At 46.1% G+C, this 24,450-nt stretch overlaps 1 protein-coding gene across 4 annotated transcripts in view; it reads right to left on the bottom strand.

Annotated features, from left to right (window-relative positions):
* The window catches only part of ZC3H18 (zinc finger CCCH-type containing 18), a 40,214-nt gene extending 25,340 nt beyond the window's left edge, over nt 1–14,874 (bottom strand). For 2 of the 4 annotated variants that reach the window (XM_080936619.1, XM_080936617.1), the window contains exons 1-4: nt 14,718–14,874; nt 6,369–6,973; nt 4,611–4,695; nt 3,781–3,852 (exon numbers count right to left, since the gene is read on the bottom strand). In XM_080936619.1, coding sequence (XP_080792745.1) covers nt 3,781–3,852; nt 4,611–4,695; nt 6,369–6,959 — 748 coding nt within the window. In that variant the 5' untranslated portion in view covers nt 6,960–6,973; nt 14,718–14,874. Of the gene's footprint in view, nt 1–3,780; nt 3,853–4,610; nt 4,696–6,368; nt 6,974–11,584; nt 11,703–14,717 lie in introns of all 4 variants that reach the window. The other 2 variants (XM_080936618.1, XM_080936620.1) reach the window with 2 other exon arrangements.
* Nucleotides 14,875–24,450: the final 9,576 nt, after the last annotated feature.

The raw sequence follows: 24,450 nt of genomic DNA, 5'->3' as shown, positions 1-24,450 counted from the left end.
TGTTCACCCTCTGACTGTAAGCTCTCAAACAGACGCTGGTTGTCCATAGGTTGTCTTGTTTATGGTGCCTCACCACAGGAATTAAAAGTATTAAGACAAATGGTGGTACCAGGAATGGGGCTATTGCTGTGATACACCTGACTATGCTCTCTCTCTCTCTCTTTTTTTTTCTCCCTATTTTGACATTTTAATGTAAAAGTGCTAGAGGTAACAAGGAAAGATCAATAGGAATTACAGGAAATCAACTATGATCTTTAGTTGCTAGTTGCCACCACCTTGGATGGGTCTGCGCATGGAGACTACACAGAAGAGCAGACACAGCCTTTTGAAGCAGCTGAACCATAATGGGATAAACTGGTGCAAATTCTGTGCCTTCCCTGCTTCTCACTGATTGAACATAAGCTTCCAAGGCTCCCCTGAGAAGGAGGAGTCTGTCTTTTTCAGATGGATGATCATCCAGCCACTGGGAGAAGTGCATGGGATCATTCTGCCCTCTGGAAGGGGGATTTCAGCTCAGCCAGTGCCCCTGTGAACAGAAACTGAATCATGATGCTGAACAGAATGAAGTCTCCTACTACTGGAGGTACTAAAGCTGTGGAGTATCTGTCAAGGAAAGCTGCATGCAGGCAGGGATTGAATGGAACAAACCCAGGAAAAGAGAAGTGTGCTGCAGCCAGCAAATGTGGGAAGCTAGAGCCAACTAAGCTCTCTGACATCAGACATAGATCATGCAGCAGTTCTCAACCTTCCTAATGCTGTGGCCTTTAAAATAGTTCCTCATATTGTGGTGAAAATAATTATAAAATTATTTTCATTGTTACTTTATAACTGTATTTTTGCTACTGTTCTGAATTGTAATCTAAGTGTGTTTCCCGATGATCTTAGACAAGCCCTGTGAAAAGGTCAGCTGACCCTCAGAAGGGTTATGACCCACAGGTTGAGAACTACTGGACTATAGGTTTTAGTGCATGCCCTGTTGGATTCTGATCCTACTTTGGATCATCATTTCCTCACTATGCTCAATTCTATCTTGGAATAGTAACACACATTTTATGTTGGAAGAATGTAATTTGCCTTTTGATTTGATTTTACATGGGTAAAAATTAAGAGACTGCTCAAAGCCTCAGGACACTTCAGACTAGAAGCTCTCAACCTTCCTAATGCTACAACCCTTTAATACAGTTTCTTATGTTGTGGTGACCCTCCCCCAACCACAAAATTATTTCATTCTGTAATAACTGTAATTTTAGTACTGCTATGAAAGATAATATAAATAGCGGATGTGCAGGATATCTGATATGTGACCCAGAGGGGTTGTCACTCACAGGATGACAACTGCTGCTTTAGACTGTGCTGAGGAAAGACCAGTGGGGATTTTTAAGTTGAACTAAATGTATTTTTTATTACAATTCTGCCACAACTCAAATGAGGCCAGGGATGGATGGAATGTCATGGTCTGAATGAGAATTAGCCTCGGGCTCAAAGATTCGAATGTTTGTCTACAGCTGCTGTAACTGTTTGGGAACAATTAGGAGGTGTGTCACTTGGGGAAGACTTGTATGTTTCAAAAGCCAATAGGGTTGGTTCCTGGTTAGTGCCTCTCTCTCCCTCACTGCCTTCGACTTCCAGATAAGGATACAAGTTCTGCCACTGTGTTCATGAACTCACCCTCTACAACTGTAAGCTCCTAAGCCCCCTTTTCTATGTTGCCTTGGTCATGGTATCTCATCACACCAACTGGAAAGTGAGATACACTCTCAGCCACAGCTGTTCTCAGCTTCTGAGGAGCTGCCAAACTCTTATTTTACTTTCCCACCGGCAGTGTGCAAGGGTTTCAGTATACAACACCTTTGCTGATAGAGCAAACTTAGTTTTATTTCTAAAATAACTTCTCTCATTACTGTTTCTCTTTTTGAGACAGTATTTGTAGCCCTGGCTGATCTGGCCCTTAAGAAACATGTCTGCCTGTCTTCTAAATTCTGGGATTAAAGGTGTGTACAACCATTACCCAGCTAAAGAATTATTTTTGTATATGTGTGGGTGCATGAGTATGCTCACATGGGAGTACAATACCTGTAGAGTCCAATGGATGGTGCCAGACACGCAGAGCTACATTTATAGCCAACTGCCAGCTGCCTGGGTCCTCTAAGAACAATATCTGCTCTTAACTGTTGAATTGTCTCCCTAGCCCTGTGACCAGGATGATAAAGCAACTGAGTTCAACTGAATACTACTTATTAGGCAAGCCAAAAAAAATTCCTGCAATGACAATAAAGACATCCCAGAGAACCAAAGTTCACTGTTTTCTTTCCTCCTGCACATTATAAACAGGAAGAGAAGAAGGGAAGCATCAATTAAGCACACTCTGAAATTGTTTCTATTCATACTCACTGTACTGGTTAACAGGTCAACCTGACAAAGATTACATTCATTTGGGAACACAGAACTTCAATTAAGAAAAAAGCTCCAACGAGCTTCAAGATTGGCCTATAGGCCAGTCTGCCTATATTTTCTTAAGTGATTGATGTGGTTGGGTAGTATCACCTCGAGCAGGTAGTCCTGGAGTGTAGAAAAAGTAGACTGAGAAAGACAAGGGTAACAAGTAAGTAAACAGGGTTCTTCCTTGGCCACTATTTCAGTTCCTGCCCTCCCTTCTTTCAATAATGGACTAAGATGTGTGACTGTATACTGAAATACCACCTATGCCTCCCCAGATTGCTTTTGGTCCTGGTGCTTTATCAAAGCAATAGAAACTCTAAGACACCCACCTAAGCTACTTCTCATTTGACTGCAGAAACCTCACCAAGCATAGCCTCACTCGTGAAAACCCAAACACAGATTACTGTAACCAGGGATACCCGCCCAGTGTGATGGTTAAAGCAGCACCAGAGTGCACACATGTCTCCCAAAGAGCTGCTTTGTGTTACTTCATCTGTTCTGTGCTTGGTAAGTTCTGAGAACTAGATCAGGGTGTAGCCTCTGGCTCTGGCTCCAGAGACTCATGCTGATGCTACTGTCCTGTCCCAAGCAGCTGACAAGCTAACTCAACTGCAAAGGTATGTGCAACACAGGCTGAGATCAGTACAATGAGAACCAAGTACAAGTACATGCTATACACACTTCTGCTGTTGTAATCTGCACATCTGCTGGGGATGACTGCATTTATTCCTCATGCCATAACCTGCGAAGGGTCTTCTGCTTACACTTACATTTCTTGAAAATACCATCACTTTAAATATCAAAGATTTTTAAGAACTAAGATGTAGTGTCACAGCTCTTCACTCTTAGGGTACCTGGGACAATATCGAGTGAAGGTCACCAACGCACATACCTATACACTGTCCTGTACTCCATCCCCAATGTACACAATCGACTGTGCAACTTAGATGGGCCAACTCTTCTCACTTGGCACCCCAAGACCAGAGAAGTTAGCCTGAGTAGAATTTTTCATGAATGTCCCATCACCAGGGCATCTCTTGACCTGAGGGACAGAGCTGTCTGTGGATCACTCCTTGGGTACAGTCTTCCCCATGATCAGGACAGGATTCCACTGCCCACTTGTGGAAGTTCCTGTTCTTCAAATGCAGTGCCATGGCCTCAACCTGCATCTCCTCCCCAGCTCTAATGACACTAAGGAGAAAAGGGTCATAGCAGTTCTGCCCCTCAGGCCTCCTCCCTGTTGGCGTCCCAGCTGTGCTCTGGATCCAGGAGAAAGAAGTCTGGCCTCTGGCGCAGGGGACTTTAAGGCACAACAGAGAGTGAACACAGGATATTTTGTACCTTTAACCTGGCCTCTGAGTGGTATGGAATTTGGTATTGGTGGAAGAAGAGTGGATAATGGTGTCACAACATCTGGAAAAGAAGTACAGGAAGCTCTTGTGAACTTAGACTGCACACACAGGCTGGCGAAGCGAGCAAAGTCATCCACGCACAAGAGAAAACACCTTCCTATCTGTCCAAGGAAAACACTCAACCAGAAATATACCCAAACCACTGCGGAACATCCAAGCAAATCTTACAGACTGGAGACTCTTTATTCCATATCTGAACCCCACACCCCCAGCCCCTGGCTTTACAAAGCCTGAGTGCATATCACTTGTAATGTGGTCAGTCCAGATCTAGTAAGGAAGATGACTGCCCCTGCTGAAGCTGCTATACTAGTCCTCTGCAGGAATACCCCTCTGAGGTTCTCACTCTCCTTTTCAATACCACCCACAAATAAAGGACCTGCTTCTGACCCATCTTGTAAGTGGTTCCTTCTTACAGAGGAGGGGAATGCTAGTGCTGAACAGCTGGCCTTATAGAAAGAAGCACTTGGAAACAACTGCCACTGTCTACTGCAGCCCTGGGCCTGTTGTAAACAGGGGGTCTGACACCTGCAGGGTGAGAAGAGGGGCTGTCCTCTAAGGCAGTTTTTAAAGTGATGACAGGGCCAATACGACGCCCATTGTTTACCACCTATGCCATCTCACTGCCATCAACTTTGCAGCCTAGTCCCATGAAGCCTCACTGACATTGACAGTGTGCCCAGAGGAGGATGATCACCACCATGGCCCCAGGAGAGCAGAGGCTACACAGATGCTGCAAAAAGGCTGGAGGCAGACAATTACCTTTCATGAAGAATCGGCAGGTGGGGCGAGGCCTCACCTTCCGGTCACTGGGGTCCTTCACTTCGCCTTCCTCCAAGTCATCATCCTGGAACAGAGGACAGTCACCTGGAGGTGAGCCAGACCACTTTGCCCACCACACCAGGCTGCAAGTATAGAACCAGGTGTGGGGAGAATCCACCTTTTCCACAGATATGTCCTCACCAGTTCATTTCCAGTTTCCCAATCTTAAATGCCCAGTTACACAACAGATGTCTCCAGTCACCTATAACCTCAGAAGAGTACTATGGGAATGGTGGGCTCCACCAGACACTTCAGAGTTCCTGACTGTTTCTATCAATTGCAAGCAGGCAATGGTCATACTTTAGTCTCTACTACTATGTACGTTAACAGTGTATAAACTGAGTACTCCATGTCTTTTACAACTGAACACTATTTGCCTCTCATGGGGATCTCAGGTGACCCTAATGGCAATACCACTTCCCATAGAATGCAGGAACATTCACATGGGGGTAGCAGGAACAGTAGGCAAAACAAAAACATACCTTAACTGTGTTAGGCCAAAAAGTCAAGTGGCAGATTCATCCCATACACAGTTTCCAAGGGAAATCAGCATACAAAGACCATGGGTACTGTCTAGGGTAGGCTTGGTTCAATCCATTTCCCCATTGTCCATACCCACAGCACAATATAAGAGTCACCAGTGGCCCCACTGCCAATGCCCTCCATAATTCTATCAAGATTCTCAACCCTATCTGATTTTCACTGTGGGAAGAAAGGCATTTAACAGGGAGCACCTGACACCAGGCACAGCTAAAACAGTCAATAATCTCAACTTGAACATCACAGCATCTTTTCCCTTTTCACCAACCCTGAGGTAAAGATCAATTTCCCCATAGGGGAAGCACAGACAAAAGCAAAACAAAAAAACAAAAACAAAAACAAACAAAAAAAAAACGAAACGAAACCAAAAAAAAGACAAGAAATCACGAACAGCAAAGTTCAGGGTAACTGAGGAGACTGTTTACTACACAGCTGGGAGCACTACACATACAGGCATCTGATACTGTATGATTGAAACCACACATACCCCCCACCCACATGTACTTTACCACTGGGACACAAAGCCCTACTACCAACCAGCCTGGATGGCCAAAGTCATCCTCCATCCAAGAAACCCTAAAATAAACTAGGTATGCAGGGATCAACAGGCTGCTGCAGGAATAGTGCATGTGAGAACCTGGGGTCCCCAGATAGTGTCCCCCCACACACCAAGATCACACCAGAGATGTTTATAACCTATCTTCCACCAGACCAGCAGTTGCTTTCTGAGGAACCTCAGTTGGCTCTTTTTGAGAAACCTCTGGTCTGCCTCTCCCTCACCTGCTTTGAGCTCAACTGCTCTGAACTTCAGGATATCTTCCAAAACTTCCCAAATCAAGCTCTTCCAACAGAATCATCTGCAAAGAAAACCTGACCTCCACACTCATGATTCCATGTGGAGGCCAGATTTAAAAATGGGATCTTCTCTTGTTACTGACAGCAGCTTTCCTCTGAGGTTTTCTGGACTACCCCTCATTCTCCACTGTGAGCACCTTTCCTGCCTCAACACAAGCTCTTATTTTCCTGCATGCTTAGCCCAGGCCACCACTGACCATCTCGCTAAGAACTAGGAAGCCTGAAAATCCCGCTGAGCCCGGTTCTCCTGGATCAGGCCTGTTGCTCAAGGGCCAGGGCTCTTGCCAACCCCATCATACTCACATCTATCTCCCCATCATCGATCTCTCCATCGTCATCCTCTTTCTTCTTCTCCTTGGCAGCTTCTGTGGTTTCATTTTCACCCACACTTTGAACATCAGGCTTCTCTTCCTCTCCGGGAGCCCCTTCCCCTTTCTCTTCCTCCTCCTCAGCCCCAGCCTTCTCAGTTTCCTCCTCCTGAGCAGCAGGAGCTGGCTCCTCAGGGACCTCCTCATCATAGTCTAGCTCATGCTCATCCAGTTCCCGGGTCACTGAGGAGGCTTCATCCCTGAGGTCACTTGTCCCATCTTCCTCAACATCATCCCCCTCCTCACATGGGGATCCTGTTGGGCCCCTGCTCAGCTCATGAGCCTCTGAGTCCTGATCCTGGGACTTGGGCTCACTGGCTGGATCTTCCTCATCTGAGTGAGTCTCCTCCTGGCTTTGTCCCCTAGTTGCACTTTCCTCCTCCTCCAAGTCAGAAGCCCTTTCCCCAGCTCCATCCAAATCTTGTTCAGAGCCACTTTCCCTTAGAATGTCATCATCTGAGAGTGCCGGCTGCTCTTCATCCTCTGGGGAGTGAGGATCCAGTTCAGGGCTCTCAGCCACATCCATCAGGACCCACAGATCTGCAAAAGACAGACATTACAGACTCAGCCTGGGCCCATCCTCCTGGCCCATATGCCCTCTGCCCTCGTTCCACACAACCCCTCCTTCCAAAACCGCACGCCTCCCTGTGGAGTGCCAGGGCATAACTCTGCTGAGTACGGTTGGCCTCCACTCAACCCTGTACTTTCCTGCAGCTGGTACACGTGAAGAAAAGTGAACAATAACATGCCATGGACAACTAACTATTGGGACTCATGGGAAAGGTTTCTACATTGGAATGAGATCTTACCCTATGTCAGCTGCAGTTTCTCACTGAGTCCTTTGCTCTTAGTCTGGCTCTCAAGCAGTTTGTCACCTCTTTAAACCCCATTCCCTGTACCCTACAACTCAGACCTTCCACCCAGCCTACAGCACTGTTCTCCAAAAGCAATGCTCTGGGACCAGTGACTCCAGAGTCCAAACAACCAAAGCTATCCAGATATCTGTTGTACAAATAAACCATGACAGAATATTTTTAGATATTTAAATCATATACTTATGTAAAAGAACCTTTTCCTTTTAGAAGACTCACTTCTATTTCTATGAATCCAGATTTATTGAAGCAAATGTTTTTTTGGTTTTTCCACCTATGGTGCACTTGTTTTAAAGGTGGTCATGTAAGCTGGAGTTGAGAGTCGGTGTAGACATCACACCTAGCAGCCAGTAGGTAGTATTTCTGTCTCATAAACAGATGCCAAATTACAACACAAAGGAGGAAGGATTTGAAATTCATTCCACTCTATATTCTGAGGCTGGAAAAACAGAAGGAGTCTGGTGTCTAGCAAATCGTCCAGGTTCTTGGATTCAGTGCACTCTGTGTTTAGAGGTACCAAGGCCATACACATTTATGTTCCTTACATTATCTTTACATAACTTTATGTTTATCTACTAAAGGTACAATGTATTTTTCGATTTGTGCATTTCTGAGAGGGGGCACAGTGTTGGAAGACTGAATTCAGGACTTTGCACATGTCAGGTAAAGTGCCCTATCACCAAGCTATAGCCCAGATCCCAAATTTATACTTTGAAAATTTATAGCTTGGGTTGCACATTGAGTCAAAGGCCTGCCTGGGCTATATAGAACAAAACCTATTTCAAAAATAAAAAAAGATGGGCCAGCAAAATGGCTCAGTGGGTAAAGGCATCTGCTAAACCTGCAAACCCAAGCTGGTTTCTGGGACCAACATGGAGAAAGAGGGCCAACACTTGCAGCTTGACCTCTGACCTCCACATGCTCTGACTGGCACTCAGACACACACACACACACACATACACACACACACACACACACACACACACAGAGGGGTGGGGAGAGGGAGAAAGAAAGCATTTAAATAAGAAAAAAAGTTCACCTGTTTTAAACATGCAGTGTCAAGAGTTGGCATCAAAATGTTTCTAGTCAAGTTCGGTGGAAATACCTTTAACACTGGTGCTTGGAAGACAGAGGCAAAGGATAGAGTTCAAGGCTATCCTTACCTAATATATTAAATATGAGACTAGTCATAGCTACATGAGACCCAGTCTCAAACAAAAAATTATGTTTGCTGGGTAACTAAATATACAATAAAAGAAATTTAGAAATCAATCATTTGTAAAACACAATAATTACATTATAAATTTATAAATCAAACCAATCTATCAACAGGAAATGGTGATGCATGCCTTTAAGCTAGTACTCAGGAGGCAGAGACAAGGGGATCTAAAGGAGTCAGTTCCAGGATAGCCAAGGACACATAAAAGAAATCCTGTCTGAAACCCTGCCCCCCACCCAACCCTCCCCAAACAAAACAAGAAAACAAAAATTCCCAAACCTAAACCCTAAAGCTATCACTCAAAAATACACAGTAGACAAAAAGAAAAAAAAAATACCAGTAGATTTTCTGGTCATCTAGCATCACTGGAGAGGAAGGACTACTCAAGTCAGTCCTACCTGAGACAGCAAACACAGCTAGTTTGTAGCCCAGGATCTGTGCGCTGAGACTCGAGGACTGAAGTGAGCACTGAACTGCAGCCCGTCTGGGGCAGAGAGTGAAAGCAGACAGTAAGGACTGTGCACAGTCTCTGAGCGCTGCAGAGTGCTGAGCATCCTAAGGCACTCAAACAGTGGGCAGCCATGTAGGACAACAGCCTGAATGGGAATCTGTGCTTTTCTGTTGTTTGAGAATGTTTATGCAAAGTTCCAGTGTGTCCGTGGTGGACAGCTTCAGTTATTAAGACAGCAATATACCTAACATTAATTCCTTGCTGTGTAACATCTGATCCCAACATGGCAGTTTTAATTACACTGTATATTTTTAAGTCTCCATAGAAGCCCAGAGACTTTTCATCTCTCCAGCTGCCTAGGGGTAGCACTTGGTAACCACAGGAAGTCAGCATTGCTGAACCAGTTACCAAGTCTCACATACCCTACTTAAAACCTGACAAATTCCTATTCAGGCATTTTATAACTAAAGGCAACCTCATAAAATGTATCTTTTAAACCAACTGTTATGCAAAACCAAATGTCCTGTCTAATTTGGAAGTCATACAACTAATACTGCAGTACACAAAGTCCCTGCACCAAACTGCATGCTATCTTGTGTGCAATTCACAAGACCTTTTTCTAACCCGCTCACAGCTCTTTTCCAGGTCTCTGGTACAAACTGGTTTGCTTTTGGTTTCAGTCAAAATTAGGTCTAACTGTTGGCATTAGGACAGCTTCTACCCCCAGTGATGGAGCCACCCACAGGTGACACAGACCTGGCACATCCATCACCATGGAAACAGCATTCCCAGGATACACCAGTTCAGAAGCCCACCTCCACCTGGGGGTAAATGCCATCACCACCCCCATAAAAGACCAAACCCTCCTCCCCTACCCTCTCTTCTCTTCTCTTGACCCCGACCTTTGTCCTGTCATTCTATTAAAACCTCTCCATGTGGAACCGAGTTGGTTTGGTGTGGTTTGTCCGGGCAGGAGCCAAAAAATCTAACAACAACATTGGTGTCCCGAGTAAGAATCTTAGAATTTCTCTAGACCTGCCCAGACTTGGGCCCCTGCCCGGTGTGGCAGTGGCCACCTGACTGGCATTGCAGCCACCTGCTTCTTTAACTGCCGCCACCATTGTGTCCTTCCAACACTAACAAGTTGGCTTTTTTTTTTTTTTTTTTTTTTTTTTAATTTCTGAAAATCTTGAGATGAAACTCTATGGTAAGAAATAAAGACAGAGTACCTAACTAAATATCTGAACTGTAGCAGACTAGTGAAGGAAGGAAAACTGTCCTGAAGTTGGGTTTCTGAGTTATAACTTGAATCCTTGCTCTATTTTGTTTCTTGGATTTAAAATCTTGAGCCAAGTCAAGTAAATCTGCCAGGCCTCAATGTCATCATCTGAAATACAAGGAAAATGGCATCTCCCTCACAACCTGACACCTGATGATGTGCTGGAAACATGTACTGTATATGTGAATTTGAAGAGATAACCCTCCAGTCAAAATGCCATCCCCACACCACTTCTATCAGCTCAAGTCTCCCAGAGCTCTTTCATTGAATAACTACCTACCAGGACAGCACATCTACCATGTGCTGAGAATGCTACAAGGCTTCTGAAAAACCAACTCACTTCCTCATGCCTCATGCTTTTTTTTTTTTTTTTTTTTTTTTTTTTTTGAGACAAGGTCTCTGCCTGTCTCTGCCTCCCTGGTGCTGAAATTAACCAGATGTGCCAGCATGCCCAGCTTCCTCATGCAATCCTTAATCCCTATCTCAACCTTCCAAGTAAGTAAACTGAGACCATATGACTACTGCATATCTCAGGATTGCCATTCAGGGATATTCTGGAACCTGAATGCCCAGACATGCATGGAATTAGTTCTACTTCCAGCTACTGAAGTTAATACTATAAATCCTTTCTGGTATAGATCATGCATAAACTAGAGTCTTTACAAACCTGTAGGTTCTGTTTCCCTCTCCCTCCCTCCAAATATCAATGCATTAGACACTCCACACAGGTACATCATTTTAAAACAAGGACACAGCCAGGATGACGAGCTTGAGAATCCTGAAAGCCTGGTGTACTGTGTACATGCCCACTGAGCTTTTATACCCTCCAGGTGAATTTACAGTTACTTCAACTGCCAGGAGTAAGTCAGCTTCTGATTTGTAAAGACAGTTATTGGCACAAACTGTAAAGTAGTGGGGTGAATGGCTGTCTTATTGTGTGTTTGTTGGGAAGGACAGATGTTCTGGGATTATAGGCTGTTCTGAGCAACCCATGACAGGCTATACACAAGCTCAAACATACAAAAATTCTCTTTTTCTGGTAGTTCAAAACCCCATAATTCCTCTTTAAGACTTCTGTTTCTTACACTGTACATTATTCTGTTTATCTAACTTCAGTACTATTCAAACTCCAACAGTTTATTTGAAGGCTGTTCTAAGCTGGGATCTTGTTTCCAAAAGCCCAAATGCTAATCCCCAGGGATTCACTACTAAGAGGTGCAGTGTAGGATCTCCATACTCCCTTCCAGGGACAGGGTTTCTCTGTGCAGCCAGGCTGTCCTGGAACTCACTCTGTATGCGGCTCAGGCTGGCTTTCAACAGAGTCACCTACCTCTGCTTCCCAAGTGCTGGGATTAAAGGGTTGTGTCACCAGCTGGCTCTTGTGTAGGAATTTAACAGGTTAGTCCCAGTGGGAGATCTTCAAGATTCCAGTTTCTGCTTCCTGGCATCTGACAAGGTGGAATGATTTCACTCCGGTCACAATGTGCTGCTTTACCACCTGAACATGGTCTACAATCTACCAAACCGAGAGCCAAAATATACCCTTCTCTTTCTTAGTATAAAAGCAGATTTATTGGGGACAGCTCTTGGGTGAGTTCACTGACCACACAGAAAAGGGATCAATAAAGTCACCATGCAGAGGGAAACAGAGGGGTCTGGAAGAGAAAGCAGGTGCATGCAGAGAGGAGATATGTTAGATAGATAGATAGATAGATAGATAGATAGATAGATAGATAGATAGATATGGGGATTTTTTGGTTAGAGTCCTTCCTTCCTTCCTTTCTTGAGATAGGGTCAAGGTATTCTTGGTTGTCTGGAACTCTCTATATAGACCAGACTGGCCTCAAGCTCAGAGCTCTGCCTGCCTCCCTAGGATTGCTGGGATTAAAAGTATTCAAACTACATTAGCTTATATATTTTCTTTGTATGAGTTCATCCCCTCAGGTATTTGTCATAGTGATGAAAACTGATATGCTCTTCCTGCTCCTAAAAGTGTGAGGGGAGATGATGGAGGCTTTGAAAGGGATGGTTCTCAGCAGCCTATACATCACACACCACACTATCTGCCTGGGACACGTCTGAGACTGCAATGCATCCCATAGGCAGCATGGCCAGGGCTTCTGTAGAGCAGTTACCTCACAGAGGCCCTGAAAATTTTTCTAAAAAAAAAAGCTGCACTATCTTGCTTCCCATGGGACCCCTGGGATTGTATTACTGAAGGTCACATCAGATCAAAGTCTTTCAGAGACAACCACACATTGACATGTTTATTAGAAGCACACTAAATCATACCTTTAGACCAGGAATTACACTGGGAATCATGTCCAGCCACATGCTGAAAAGGTCCATTGTCTTTCTAGGTGTTAGTGTTTTGTTTCAAGACTAATTTTGTATGTTACCCTAGGCTGGTTGCAGGGAAACACATGTTACATATAAACAATGAACCTAGTGTCCTTCAGTCCAGCTACAATGTCTACAATCTTCTTACCCACTAACCCAGTAGTGTAGGACTCTCACAAAGTTTAGAGCTAATCTTTAGTCCTCCTATCCACAATGGTGAACCTGCTCAAGGGATGGAATGACAGTCTTTCACTATCTGGCTCCTGCTGCATTTGACATACTGGAAAATGCTTGACTAAATGGCAAAATCCCATTAATTCAGGAACCACCTGTTGCACACTAGAAAGAGACTTAATAAAGCTGCCTGACTTGTAAAACATTGTAACAGATCTCCAGGGCAGCATTAACTCTTGTCTCAGCAGCATCTCTGGGAGGCCAAATTGACTCCAACCACTCTACTAACCAAAGAACAGCTATGCCATGTTCTCCTCACAGTTGGCTCATTCGGAACCTCGCCTAATGAATTCACCAATTCAGGTTAAAACAATTCTTGGTCAAACATGGGATGTGACTTGAGGAGGGGGGCAGAGCTTCTCATTCATTGTATCTGACTGGCCTCGAACTCATAGAGATCTACCTACCTCTGCCTCCTAAATTCTGAGATTTGGTCAACACTGACTGGCTGGGAAGTGACTATTAAATTAAATGTGACCAATTTCTTTACATGGCTTACTACTGAGAAAGGTGTTCCAAATAGGTTTCGTTAAGAAGGCTTAATAACACACAATTACAACTTCTGGGAAACTACTTTTCCTTTGAGCCAAGGTCTCACTTTGTAGCCTTGGCTGTCCTGGAACTATGTAGACCAAGCTAGCTTTGAACTCAAAGATTATCTTGCCTCTGCTTCCCTCAAGTGGTGGGATTAAGGTGTGGGCCACCATGCTCAGCTGTGGGAGAAACTTTTAGCAGAGCAGATCATATGCTGATGTCTAAGTTCTGTTCTGCCTGGTTAAAATTCTCATTCATAGCTTCATTCATGTATAATAAGAATGTCAGGATGCTGAAAAAAATACAACCCCAAAGTGACTTAAGCTCTGCAAAAAACTTTTTGATATGGAGATGGTCTCCTTGAGATGGTCTGTAGATGACAAGCTAGCTCTTTAGAGATGAGCAAGGCAGCAGCTTACCTGTTGGGTGTTCAGTAAGTAAATCTAAAGTTCTCTTAAAATGTTTGAGCATTCCCCACCTACAACTGGAGAGGAGTTTCAGGCTTTGGGACATTTGAACTGGCTGGGCTTCAAACATGCTCAGATCATCCACATTCTCCTCTTAGGAGCTGGGAAATCCATCTAGCCTAGGGGTAAGAAGCTCAACCTCTGCCTTGGGATAGGTAATGTGATGAAGAACCATCAAATGTCTTCTTTTATTATCTCCAAATGGGTCTGAAGAATTACCTACTCTTGTTAATGAGTGCTAAGAAAAAGCTCACTTAAAACAGATATTGTGGCCAGTAAAGTCAGCTGTCAAAAGTATACGGGGAAAACGAAACTTTGAGTAGGAGCGAGACTATAAGTCTTGGTTTAATTTCCTTCTAGCTCTACAATTGTTTGGCTACTTTACACTCAAGAATCGGCATATCTAAGCTCCCAGTCCAAGAAGCGAGGAGGTTACACTTCCTAAGAGATCCGGACTCTCGGAGCACAGTGGGTACATCCAACCTGTGCTCACTTCAAGTTGCGAGAGTAAGTTGCTGGAGGTTCCAAAGAACTCAAAGTTCCCCGTAGAGCCCGTCGGTAGTCCAAGCGGGCCTCGTCCCGAGCCAACCTTCACGATTCGCTCTTTGTAGGCGGCGAACATGTGCCACGCCGAGTGGCCCGGAAGGGAAAAATGACAGCTTCAGGAAAACCAACTTCACCATGGCAGACCGTGCCGCGCTAAGGCGCCCGGACGTCCCGGGCCGCAGCGGGCTCGCGCCTGCCTGCTGTCCCGGGTTGCGCTTCGGCCCGCGGCTGCGCACAGCCGGGGGCGCGCCCGAGCGCTCGGGAGGCGGCGCCGGGCTCCCGGGCCTCGCTCCCGCCGCCGCTGGGGCGGCCTCCTCCTCGCCGCCCGCCGGTCCCGCTTACCTCAGTGCGAGGACGGGAGGCGGCCACGGCTCCGCTGGGGTGGGAGCGGCGTGGACAGGACGTCCCTCAGCCTTTCCGCTTCTCACTGGCTCCGGCTTCAGGCACGACGCGGGCGGAACAAACGGGCTCCACTACCCGCGGGGGCCGGCCATTGTGCAACGTCATCAGACCGCGACGGCCGTACTGCGAGCCGGCGGGCTTCCCTTGCTAGCCCCGCCCTCCTCGCATTTTCTTCCGGCCTTCGCTGGCCCCGCCTCCGCGGCGCGCGCTCGCAAGTCTCCGCTACTGCGCAGGCTCACCGAGATCAACCGGCCTTCTAGCGGGACTCTTGGCGGCGCGTGCGCAGTCTGTGGACCTTCGTGGTAGTTTCCTGGGATGAGATCAGATGGGGAGGAGGCTGAATGCGTGCCGGGTAGGCAAAGCCCTTTTGAAGCTCTTCGTGTGGGTGTGGGGGCACTTCAGGGTCTGAAAACTTAGCATTCGTCTCGTCAGGGCGCGAACTTTCTGACTTATTAAATAACAATACTTGACCAAAAGTGTTTCGAAGGCTGGAGTCTATCTAGCTCTGAGGTAGAGACAGCACCTGCCAAGTATGCGCGAGGCCCTGGTACTCTCATAGAAAGGAGCATCCCTGACATCGTTAAATGTGATTACTGTGACCCAGTGTAATCTCCCAGGGGAGGACTTAAACCGATTGGATCATTTTTCAGCCCCCTCTTCTACCCAGGTGGGGCTCTGCTGCTCCAGGCCTAAGTCCACACTCCTAACTCCCACCCTCACCCCCCCCCACCGCCATCCGCTACTGACCTGATAAAAGGTACCGAGTTCATTTCGTACTGGCCCCTTGCAAATTTTGGAGCCGATCTTGGTCTTACAAGGGCTGCCTGTCTTCCTCAGACAAGGTGAAACAGTCCAGATGCCCATAAATTGACAAAAGAAAAAAAAAAAGTTCTAGTCTTATAGTGCAGCATTAATTCAGCCACAGCAAGGGATGAAGTTCTGACGCATGCTACAAGCACAGAGGAACCCTGGAAAGGCGCCAGTCATGAGGAGTTTAATACTTTTGACTCCATAATACCGGCTGAATTATGCTGCCCATCCTCCAGATTACACGTGAAATCCTAGCACCAAATTGGTATAGATTTTGAAGCAGAGCCTCTCCATGAGGTCATAAAGGTGGGGACTGGGTCTTACAGGATTGCTGTCCTTTAATAGATACCAAGGAGAGCTATCAAGTCTCACTGGGTAGCCCAGGCTAGCCTGGTACTCAGAGAGCTGCCTGTTCCTGCTTCCACAGTGCTGGGATTAAAGGTGTGTGCCACCAGGTCACAATCAATCAGACAGACAGAGAATCAATCTCTCTGTCTCTGTCTCTCTCTCTCTCTGCATGTGTGTATGTCTTTTCACACACCACCACCACCATATGAGGAGACTGTGAGAAAGCAACCTTCTGCAAGTCAGGATTAGGCCATGCTGGTCTCTAGCCCCTGGGAGAAAATTAATGCCCACTGTTCAAGCCACCCAGCTGTGCAGGTTTGAATAAGAATGGCCCCTATAGGCTCACATATGTGAATTCGGACTCTCCAGGAAGTAGAACTATTTGAAAGGATTTTAAGGATTAGAAGGTGTGGCCTTGTTGGAGAAAGTGTGTCACTGGAAGTGGGCTTTGAAGTTTTAAAAGCCCAAGGCAGGTCCAGTGTCTGTCTGTCTGTCTGTCTCTCTCTCTGCCTATGGATCAGGATGTAGAACACTCAGTTACTTCACCACCACCACATCTGACAAGTTAATTCTCCGTCAGTGAAATGAGCAGATTCAAACCAGATTAGATTATATTAAATGCAAGTGTGTTAGGAAGCTGCTCTCTGGCAAGTTCACTGGCACCGAGAACAGAGGCCAGGGGAGTTGCAATGGGAAAGGAGAGAGAGAAAGAGCATGCCAAAATGTCTAGATTATATAGAGAAGAGCCTCTGGAGGAAGGACTACCCAGTACCTGGGCTGGAAAGTCCAGGGTTGAGGATAGGATTTGCCAGTGACTGAGGGATGCTGGGAGAACCTGGAGGCTAGGTCTGCTGTGATATGTAAAATATGCACCTCAGTCCCTTATCCTGGAGTCCAAAACCAGAAATCTTTCACCTGCATGCTGCCATGCTCCTGTCCATGATGATAATAGACTAATCTCTGAAGCTGTAAGTTTCTGTTAAATGATTTCTTTTATAAGCATTGCCTTGATTTGGCGTTTCTTCACAGCAATAGAATAGTAACTGAAAGACCAGACTAGAGTAGTTAGCTTAGCAGTGCACGTTGCATAACATTCTCTATATAAAAATGTAAAGTAGCCAATTTTTTGTGGGTGGGGAACAGAGTCCTCAGCAGGTACTTTTAAGACTGGCAGCTATATTCGGGAATTCGATAATTAATAGCCACACAGCTTTGTGAATATACTAAAACCTACAGATCCTACCCTTTGTTTTAGGGGCTTGTGAAATGGCTCAGCAGGTAAAGGAACTTGAGCCTCAAGCCTGGAAAGGTGAGTTCAATCCCAGAACCCACATGAAGGTAGAAGGAAAGAACCAACTTCACAAAGTTGTCCTTTGACCCCCTCATGCAGGCCATGGCATATGCACACCCTGCAACACCACACAGACACACAAAGTATGAATCTTACAAATGTAAATTAGATCTCAAAGCTCCTGCTTTTAAAATGTAGGGAGGCGGGGGCTGGAGAGCACAAACTGCTCTCCCAGAGGTCCTGAGTTCAATTCCCAGCAACCACATGATGGCTCACAACCCTCTGTAATGGGATCCAATGCCTTCTTCTGTTGTGTCTGAAGACAGTAATGGTGTACTCACATAAAATAAATACATGGCAAGACTCCAGTGAGGTGGGAGGCAGTTAAGAGAGAAAGCCTTGAGGCAGGGTGGTAGTCTGTAGTGGTTGTCATTAGTGATTAGATTGTAAAGGATGCCGGGAAGTTAGGGAAACTCTTCTCTGGGTTATCTGTGCGGGCGTCTCCAAAAAATATTAGAACATGCGACTGACGCATGAAACGAGGTCAGCCCTGAGTGGCTTTGTAACATAATGACACTACTGGGACCTGTGATAGGAGGAAGTTGGCTACTGGGGACCAAAACCCAAGTCATTTAAGGTGGGAAGATCCATCTTTAATCTGGGCCACACCTGATGGCAGCTGATATAAAAGTCATGGTAGTAAGAAGCCCTTGCCCTTTGCCTGCATGCCCTCACTCTGTACTGGCTAGTTTTGTGTCAACTTGACACAAGCTGGAGTCATCACAGAGAGAGGAACCTCCCTTGAGGAAATGCCTCCATGAGATCCAGCTGTAAGGCATTTTCTCAACTAGTGACCAAGGGGTGAGGGCCCAGCCCATTGTGGGTGGTGCCATCCCTGGGCTGGTAGACCTGGGTTCTATAAGAAAGCAGGCTGAGCAAGCCAGGGGAAGCAAGCCAGTAAGCAACATCCCTCCATGGCCTCTGCATCAGCTCCTGCTTCCTGACCTGCTTGGGTTCCAGTCCTGACTTCCTTTTGTGATGAACAGCGATATGGAAGTGTAAGCTGAATAAACTCTTTCCTCTTCAACTTGCTTCTTGGTCGTGATGTTTTGTGCAGGAATAGAAACCCTGTCTAGGACACTCTCTCTGGCAAGTTTATTCTCTCACTGTCTTTAGAGCCTCCTCCAGGATTCCAGCGTACGATGAAGGTCAATTGAGACATCCAAGCCTCGTGGACTGAACAACTACTGGATTCTTGGACTTCCTCCTGGTAGACAGCCATTGTTGGACTACACGGGTGCACACAGACTCGTGAGCACACACACATTACAGTACTGATCTCAGATGGTGAGGCAAACGCTTCCTTCATAAGGTGTTGGTGGCCATAGCAGAGATGCAGTTAACAGAGGTTGGGATGATGAACTGGGAAACTAGTTGGCCTTCCAGATGGATCTTGAACTTCCCTTCTGTTCTCTTTGCTCTCCATTCCTGGTTCTTGCTCTTAAAAAGAGGGACCAAAGTCCCCTCTTCTCACTCCTGCTTCATTTTAGAACTCAATTTCAGTGGCTTCTTCAACCATGAGATAAAACCTACCTCCTGATGGCCCCTCCTCATGTGACAAACACCACACAGCCTTGTCTACAGACAATCCAATGGAGGCATTTTCTCAGTTGAAGTTTGTAGTGATAATTGTGGAATTTTGGTTTCTTTTAAAAATACAGAAAATTTTAAGATGGTTTCATTTCAATCCCAGGTGTGGGTTGTGGGGCTGCTTCAGATTGTCCACAGCAGCTGACAATGATTTGGTTAGTAATCTAGGCATCGGAGTGATTTTTGCCAGCTGCAGATAGTTTCTTTTGAGGGTTGGTTTGTATGCTAATTCTGTACCAGAAGGTCGATGAGTGACTTCTCACATTTATAAACTTTTGCTGTGCAAATCTTGTTCTTTGACTTAAAGCTGTTGGTTAAATAAAATTGACTACAGCCAATTACTGGAGGGATTAGAGGTTTGGAGTGACCTGTTTGGAGGAAGATCGACCAGGGGAGGAGGAGGAAGGTGGAGGAGAGAGGAGATGGACCATGAATACATATCCAAGAGAAACAGTATCTGGGGTACTCCTCTGGGGAGGTAGCCAGGCCTTCAGTAAGGAGAGTAGATTAGAGATTACCTCCTACTAATTATTAAAGCCAAATAAAATAACCTTAGTCTGAGTCTCTTTATTTGTAAGCTAGTGGGGGATAAGCTTAAATTAGTTCTACTACAAGTTTCTGTGATTGTGGGATGTTTGGAATTCTGGGGACTTTTCAGAGGGTATATAAATGCTAGTGTTGAGTAGTTAGGTGCAAAGAAGAAATTTAGTCCCAGGAACTTGCCCTTAATCCGTAGGAAGTAGTCTAAGACTAACGCCACCCCCTTTCCTCCCCTTTCTTCTCTGTCTAGTGTTAGGGACTTGAGAGGGTGGGAAAATGGTGGAGAAAGGTGGAAGAAAGAACCCACAAAGTAGCAAATGACAGCTACAGAAGTTCCTCTTCTCAGGTAAGTCAAGCTTGTGTCAAGTTGGCAAAAGCAAAACCCACCAACCAGGACAGTCACGCTCACATAGATTATAATCAGGAGTCGGGTGGTGGCTGGCGCATAACTTTAATCCCAGGCAGAGGCAGGCAGGTACCTCTGTGTGAGTTCGAGACCAGCCTGGTCTACAGAGCAAGTAGCTGCACAGAGAAACCCCAGCGTGAATATTGTTGGAAGTGTGGAGCAAGTGAACTCATGGACTGCCAGCTGGGGTGTAAATGATGTGTAGGGGTACATCAGTGGGAACAGCAACCGTGATGTCCACCTATAATCTAAGTGCTGGGAGGAAGCAGGAAGATGAGTTCAAGGACAGGCAGGAGCGTTGGAAACAACAGAGGAAAAATAGGATAAGTGCTAAGAAAAATGCTTGCAAAGACAGGAGAATGGAAAAAGCTTTCTAGGGCAGGAGGGAGGAAGAAAGATGGGGGGCAGAGAGGTGGGGGGGCTGGCTTTCTATATTGGGGGCTAATGAGACCATACAAGTGATAAAAGTCCTATAAAGTATACAGTTTGACTTTTGCAAAGTGTACACCAAACAGTTCCCCCTGATGAAACTGCCCAGCGTGTGGTGTCCCTCTCGTGACATGAGGCATCGAGTCTGAAGCTCAGTCACCCAGCCTCTGATGTGTATATAAAAAAGATGTTCCAAGTCTCAGCACCAATGTTACTTAAAAGATGAAGTGGATGGGGGGACATGCTCCATGGAGGAGCAGTGAGGCCTGGGGGAAAGGGGGGTGCCTCTGGGGGGCTCACGTTGCGAGTCCCTTACTCCTGAGGGTTGGTATAGTACATGCGATGGTATAGTACAGAATAGAGTTTATTCAGGGCATGGGGAGGGGAGTTAGGAAGGTAATAGAGGCAGAGAGAAGAGAAATATAGGCTGGCCATTAGCACGGGGTGGGGGGAAGTAGGGGGAAGGGAATGGGGAGAGGAGGGGCAAGGGCAAGAGCAAAGAGCAGGAACATGAGAGACGAGGGGGCAAGCATCCCCTTTTATAGTGTCAGGTAAATGGGACAGAGCTTACCTGGCTATTGCCAGGTAACTGAGGGGGGTGAGGTTTACAGAATCCCAACAGCCTCAGCAGGCCAGTTAATGAGACTAGCCGTAGTGAAGTTCAGAGAAATGAACTTTATTTAACGTGGCTGCAAGGCCCAGGCTCTGACCCTAACAACTCTAGAAGCACTGGGTTTGGAGTTCTGCCTATTGGCCAGCTTAATACCCCAGAAGAGGAACTGAAGGACTTGTTTCCTGCTCCCCTCACTCCAGGGTTATGGGCTCCCAGGTCCAAAATGTTGCTCTCCGTATACTCAAGACATGGACATATCCATACATGTTTGCCCATCCTTTAGTGTCTGTAATGTCAAGAAGAGTAGCTGACAAATGATTTTGTCTGAATGGATTGTCTCACTGGTTCTTCATGTGGTCACCAGAGGGCGTGCCAGAGCAGCCCAGCTCTGCTCTGTGACTGACCCTGTTCTAGCTGGCCTGCTGTGAAATCAGCTTGTAAGACAGACTCACACAGAATGTGTGGGACATCTACTCCCGAGGCAAGGAGAAAGAGCCAAGCTGGATCAGCAGGGGGCCTGCTCTCTGTCGTGGAGGGGTTTATCAGGCCTGTCAGCTTTAGGCCTTGGCTGTGCCCAGCTGTGAATCCCCATCTACCTTATTCAACATCTCTCAGCCAAGGTTATCACCCCAGGGAGGTTAAAGGATCCTAAGACCTCCTGGCTTCTGCTGGCTTTTTTTTCTCTTGCTTTTTGCATCCCAGGGCCTTGGCTACTGGTTCCAGTGAGCCAATGACTGCAGCAAAGGACCTATGTGGGGTCAGCTCCTACCTATATTCAAAAGTGTAATTTTGCAGAGTTGCATGTAACACAGCCCAGGCTGGCCTTGAACTGGCCATGTTGCTGAAGATGACCTTAAATTTCTGATCTTCCTGCTTTCACCTTCCCAGGAGTCTGGGTGTGCAGGTGCGTGCCACTATGCCTTGTGTAAGTGTTGCTGGAGACAGAACTCAAGCCCTCAAGTATGCATTAGGCAAGCACTCCGAATCCCCTCAGCTCCAAATAACTTTGTAAAAACAAACAAGATTATCAGGAAAAGCTTATGTGCATATTTTATGTACTTAAAAACCTAGGTCATATAAAATTGTCTTGGACTTTCAAAGAGATCATGAACAGAAAGCTTAAAAGCCCCATCGGCCTCCTCCATGGGCCCAAGACAGAGGGCTAGTATCTGCCTACAGTGGTGAACATTTTAGGCCAGTGGCTATTGTCTGGTTGAGAACTGTGAACATCTTCCCTGTGCATTTGGAAGTTTGCTGTGCTGAACCCTCGCTGGAGGCAGGGTCAGCTCCAGGTCAGGTGCACTCACCAGCAACAGCTACACAGATGCACACAGGGAAATAAAGTCGACATAAAGACACTGGCTTGCTTAGAAACTTATATTTGGGTGGTGACCATATTAACAGAGGTTGAGGTGGAGAATCTGTTCAGGACTCTGCAGTCAGCTGTGGGGTTGGTTTTCTGTGTGTAGCCAGGATCCTCAGACCACATCCCTCTCTCTCACTTTACCATAGCCTGCTGAACTCAGCAGGTAGCTCTTCTCCATGTAGTAAGGCCAGCACTTATGTGTGTGTCTATGTCTTAGGGTTTTACTGCTGTGATCAGACAACCATGACCAAGGCAAGTCTTTTTTTTTTAAGATTTATTATATATATATACTCATATATATATGAGTATATTGTAGCTGTCTTCAAATATACCAGAAGAGGGCATCAGATCTCATTACAGATAGTTGTGAGCCACTATGTGGTTGCTGGGAATTGAACTCAGGACCTCTGGAAGAACAGCCAGTGCTCTTAACCACTGAGTCATCTCTCCAGCCTGGCAAGTCTAATAAAGGAAAACATTTCATTGGGGCTGGTTTACAGGTTCAGAGGTCCAATCTATTATGTTCAAGGTAGGGACACGGCAGCATCCAGGCAAGCATGGTGCAGGCAGAGTTGAGAATTCCACATCTTCATCTGAAGTCAGCTAGTTGAAGACTCACTGCCAGGCAGCTAGGGTGAAGGTCTTAAGCCCACACCCACAGTGACACACCTCTTCCAACTAGGCCAACAGCACTGAGGTGAAGTCTGGGAAGTGTTTTCTGAGAGCACAAAGCTGTGTTTCAGAGATAGCCAAGGTTGTGCCTTGTGCAGCAGCTGGACTTGGTAATGTAACAATTACCCAGGTGATACTGTTCTGAAGACATGAAGGGATTATGAAGAGCAGCTGAGGCTTGGCACTGTGAGAAGCCATGGAAGGCCATTGGTGAAGGTGCAGCCCCAGTTGCAGTTTTTTTTTTTTTTTTAAAGAGAACATACTTTAATGTATCACCAGACATAGAAATATATACCAAAAGAACTATGATGACTTGAACAGGAAAACTGACAGTAAACATGATCTACACCACCACCAAGGTATTTGCAACAATCACACAAACCGAATAAGTACACACTGCAATACCACCCACACAGTATGTACAGTACAGGCTCTGAGCAGGAAGTTATGAAGCACACTGAACAGATGACCATTCCACATGCACACAGGCTCTCCTCACTTAGCTCAGCTCCAATTCTCGATCTACACAGGAAGATACTAATCAAATCACTGCAGCACTGTGAGTGTAAAGTCCACACACAAATCGTTACGGTGCTTTCCATTTAAATGCAGCGAATCCTCAAGCTCTACCCACTACTATCTACACTCCCAGTTGCAGTTCTAAAGGGGTCATGCAAAGGATTTGAGGCTTGGCACCATGAAGAGAGCCTATGAGAGGATATTGGTGAAGCCTAGTTGCAGCAGAAGACCCCAGTGTATTGGAGATGCCAGTACCATGGGATGACCACCAAGAACAGCAGCAGCAGTGGAGTGGACCAACCTGAGCTTAGAGTGCTACAGAGGGCAGAGCAGGTGATGCCAGCCCTTAGGAGGAGCCCAGAAGATCGTGTTCATTGGAACAAGAAGCTGTTACATTAAAGTTGCCTTGGATACCCCAGGATGTTCCAGATGCCAGGGCTGTGGGATACCTGCTGAGGAAAGCTGCTAACAGGAAGTGGAACCAGCCCAGAAGTTTGTCGCAGTCAACAAAGATGAAAAAGCAGTTGGAGATCTGAAGACGGCTTTGACATCAGACATGGAGCTGCAGAGTTTGGAGTTTGCCCAGCTGGTTTCCTGTCTTGCCTTGGGAATTACAGTTAAGTGACTGGATGAGTCTCAGAAGAGACTTTGAACTTTGGACTTTTAACATTGTTGAGACTGCTATAGACTATGGGGACTTTTGAAGTTGGGTGAAATGTATTTAGCATTTTATGTTTAGGGAAGGCTCCCATAGACTCGTGTTTAAACAAGCCTGTAGGGGGCAGGGTGTGGAATATGATGGTTTGTATATGCTCTGCCCAGGGAGTGGCACTGTTGGGAGGTGTGGCCTTGTTAGAGTGGGTGTGGTCTTATTGAAGGACTTGTGTCACTAAGGGTATGGGCTTGAAGACCCTTGTCATATCTGCCTTGAAGCCAGTCTTCTGTTTGCCTTCAGAAAAAGATGTAAAGCTCTCAGCTTCTCCCACGCCATACCTGCCTGGATGCTGTTCTCCCACCTTGATGATAACG

The sequence above is a fragment of the Micromys minutus genome (genome assembly GCF_963924665.1).
Source record: "Micromys minutus genome assembly, chromosome: 24".
NCBI classification, from domain to species: Eukaryota; Metazoa; Chordata; class Mammalia; order Rodentia; family Muridae; genus Micromys; species Micromys minutus.
Note: the sequence above shows the minus strand (reverse complement) of the source record. Positions and strands in the feature narration are given on the sequence as shown.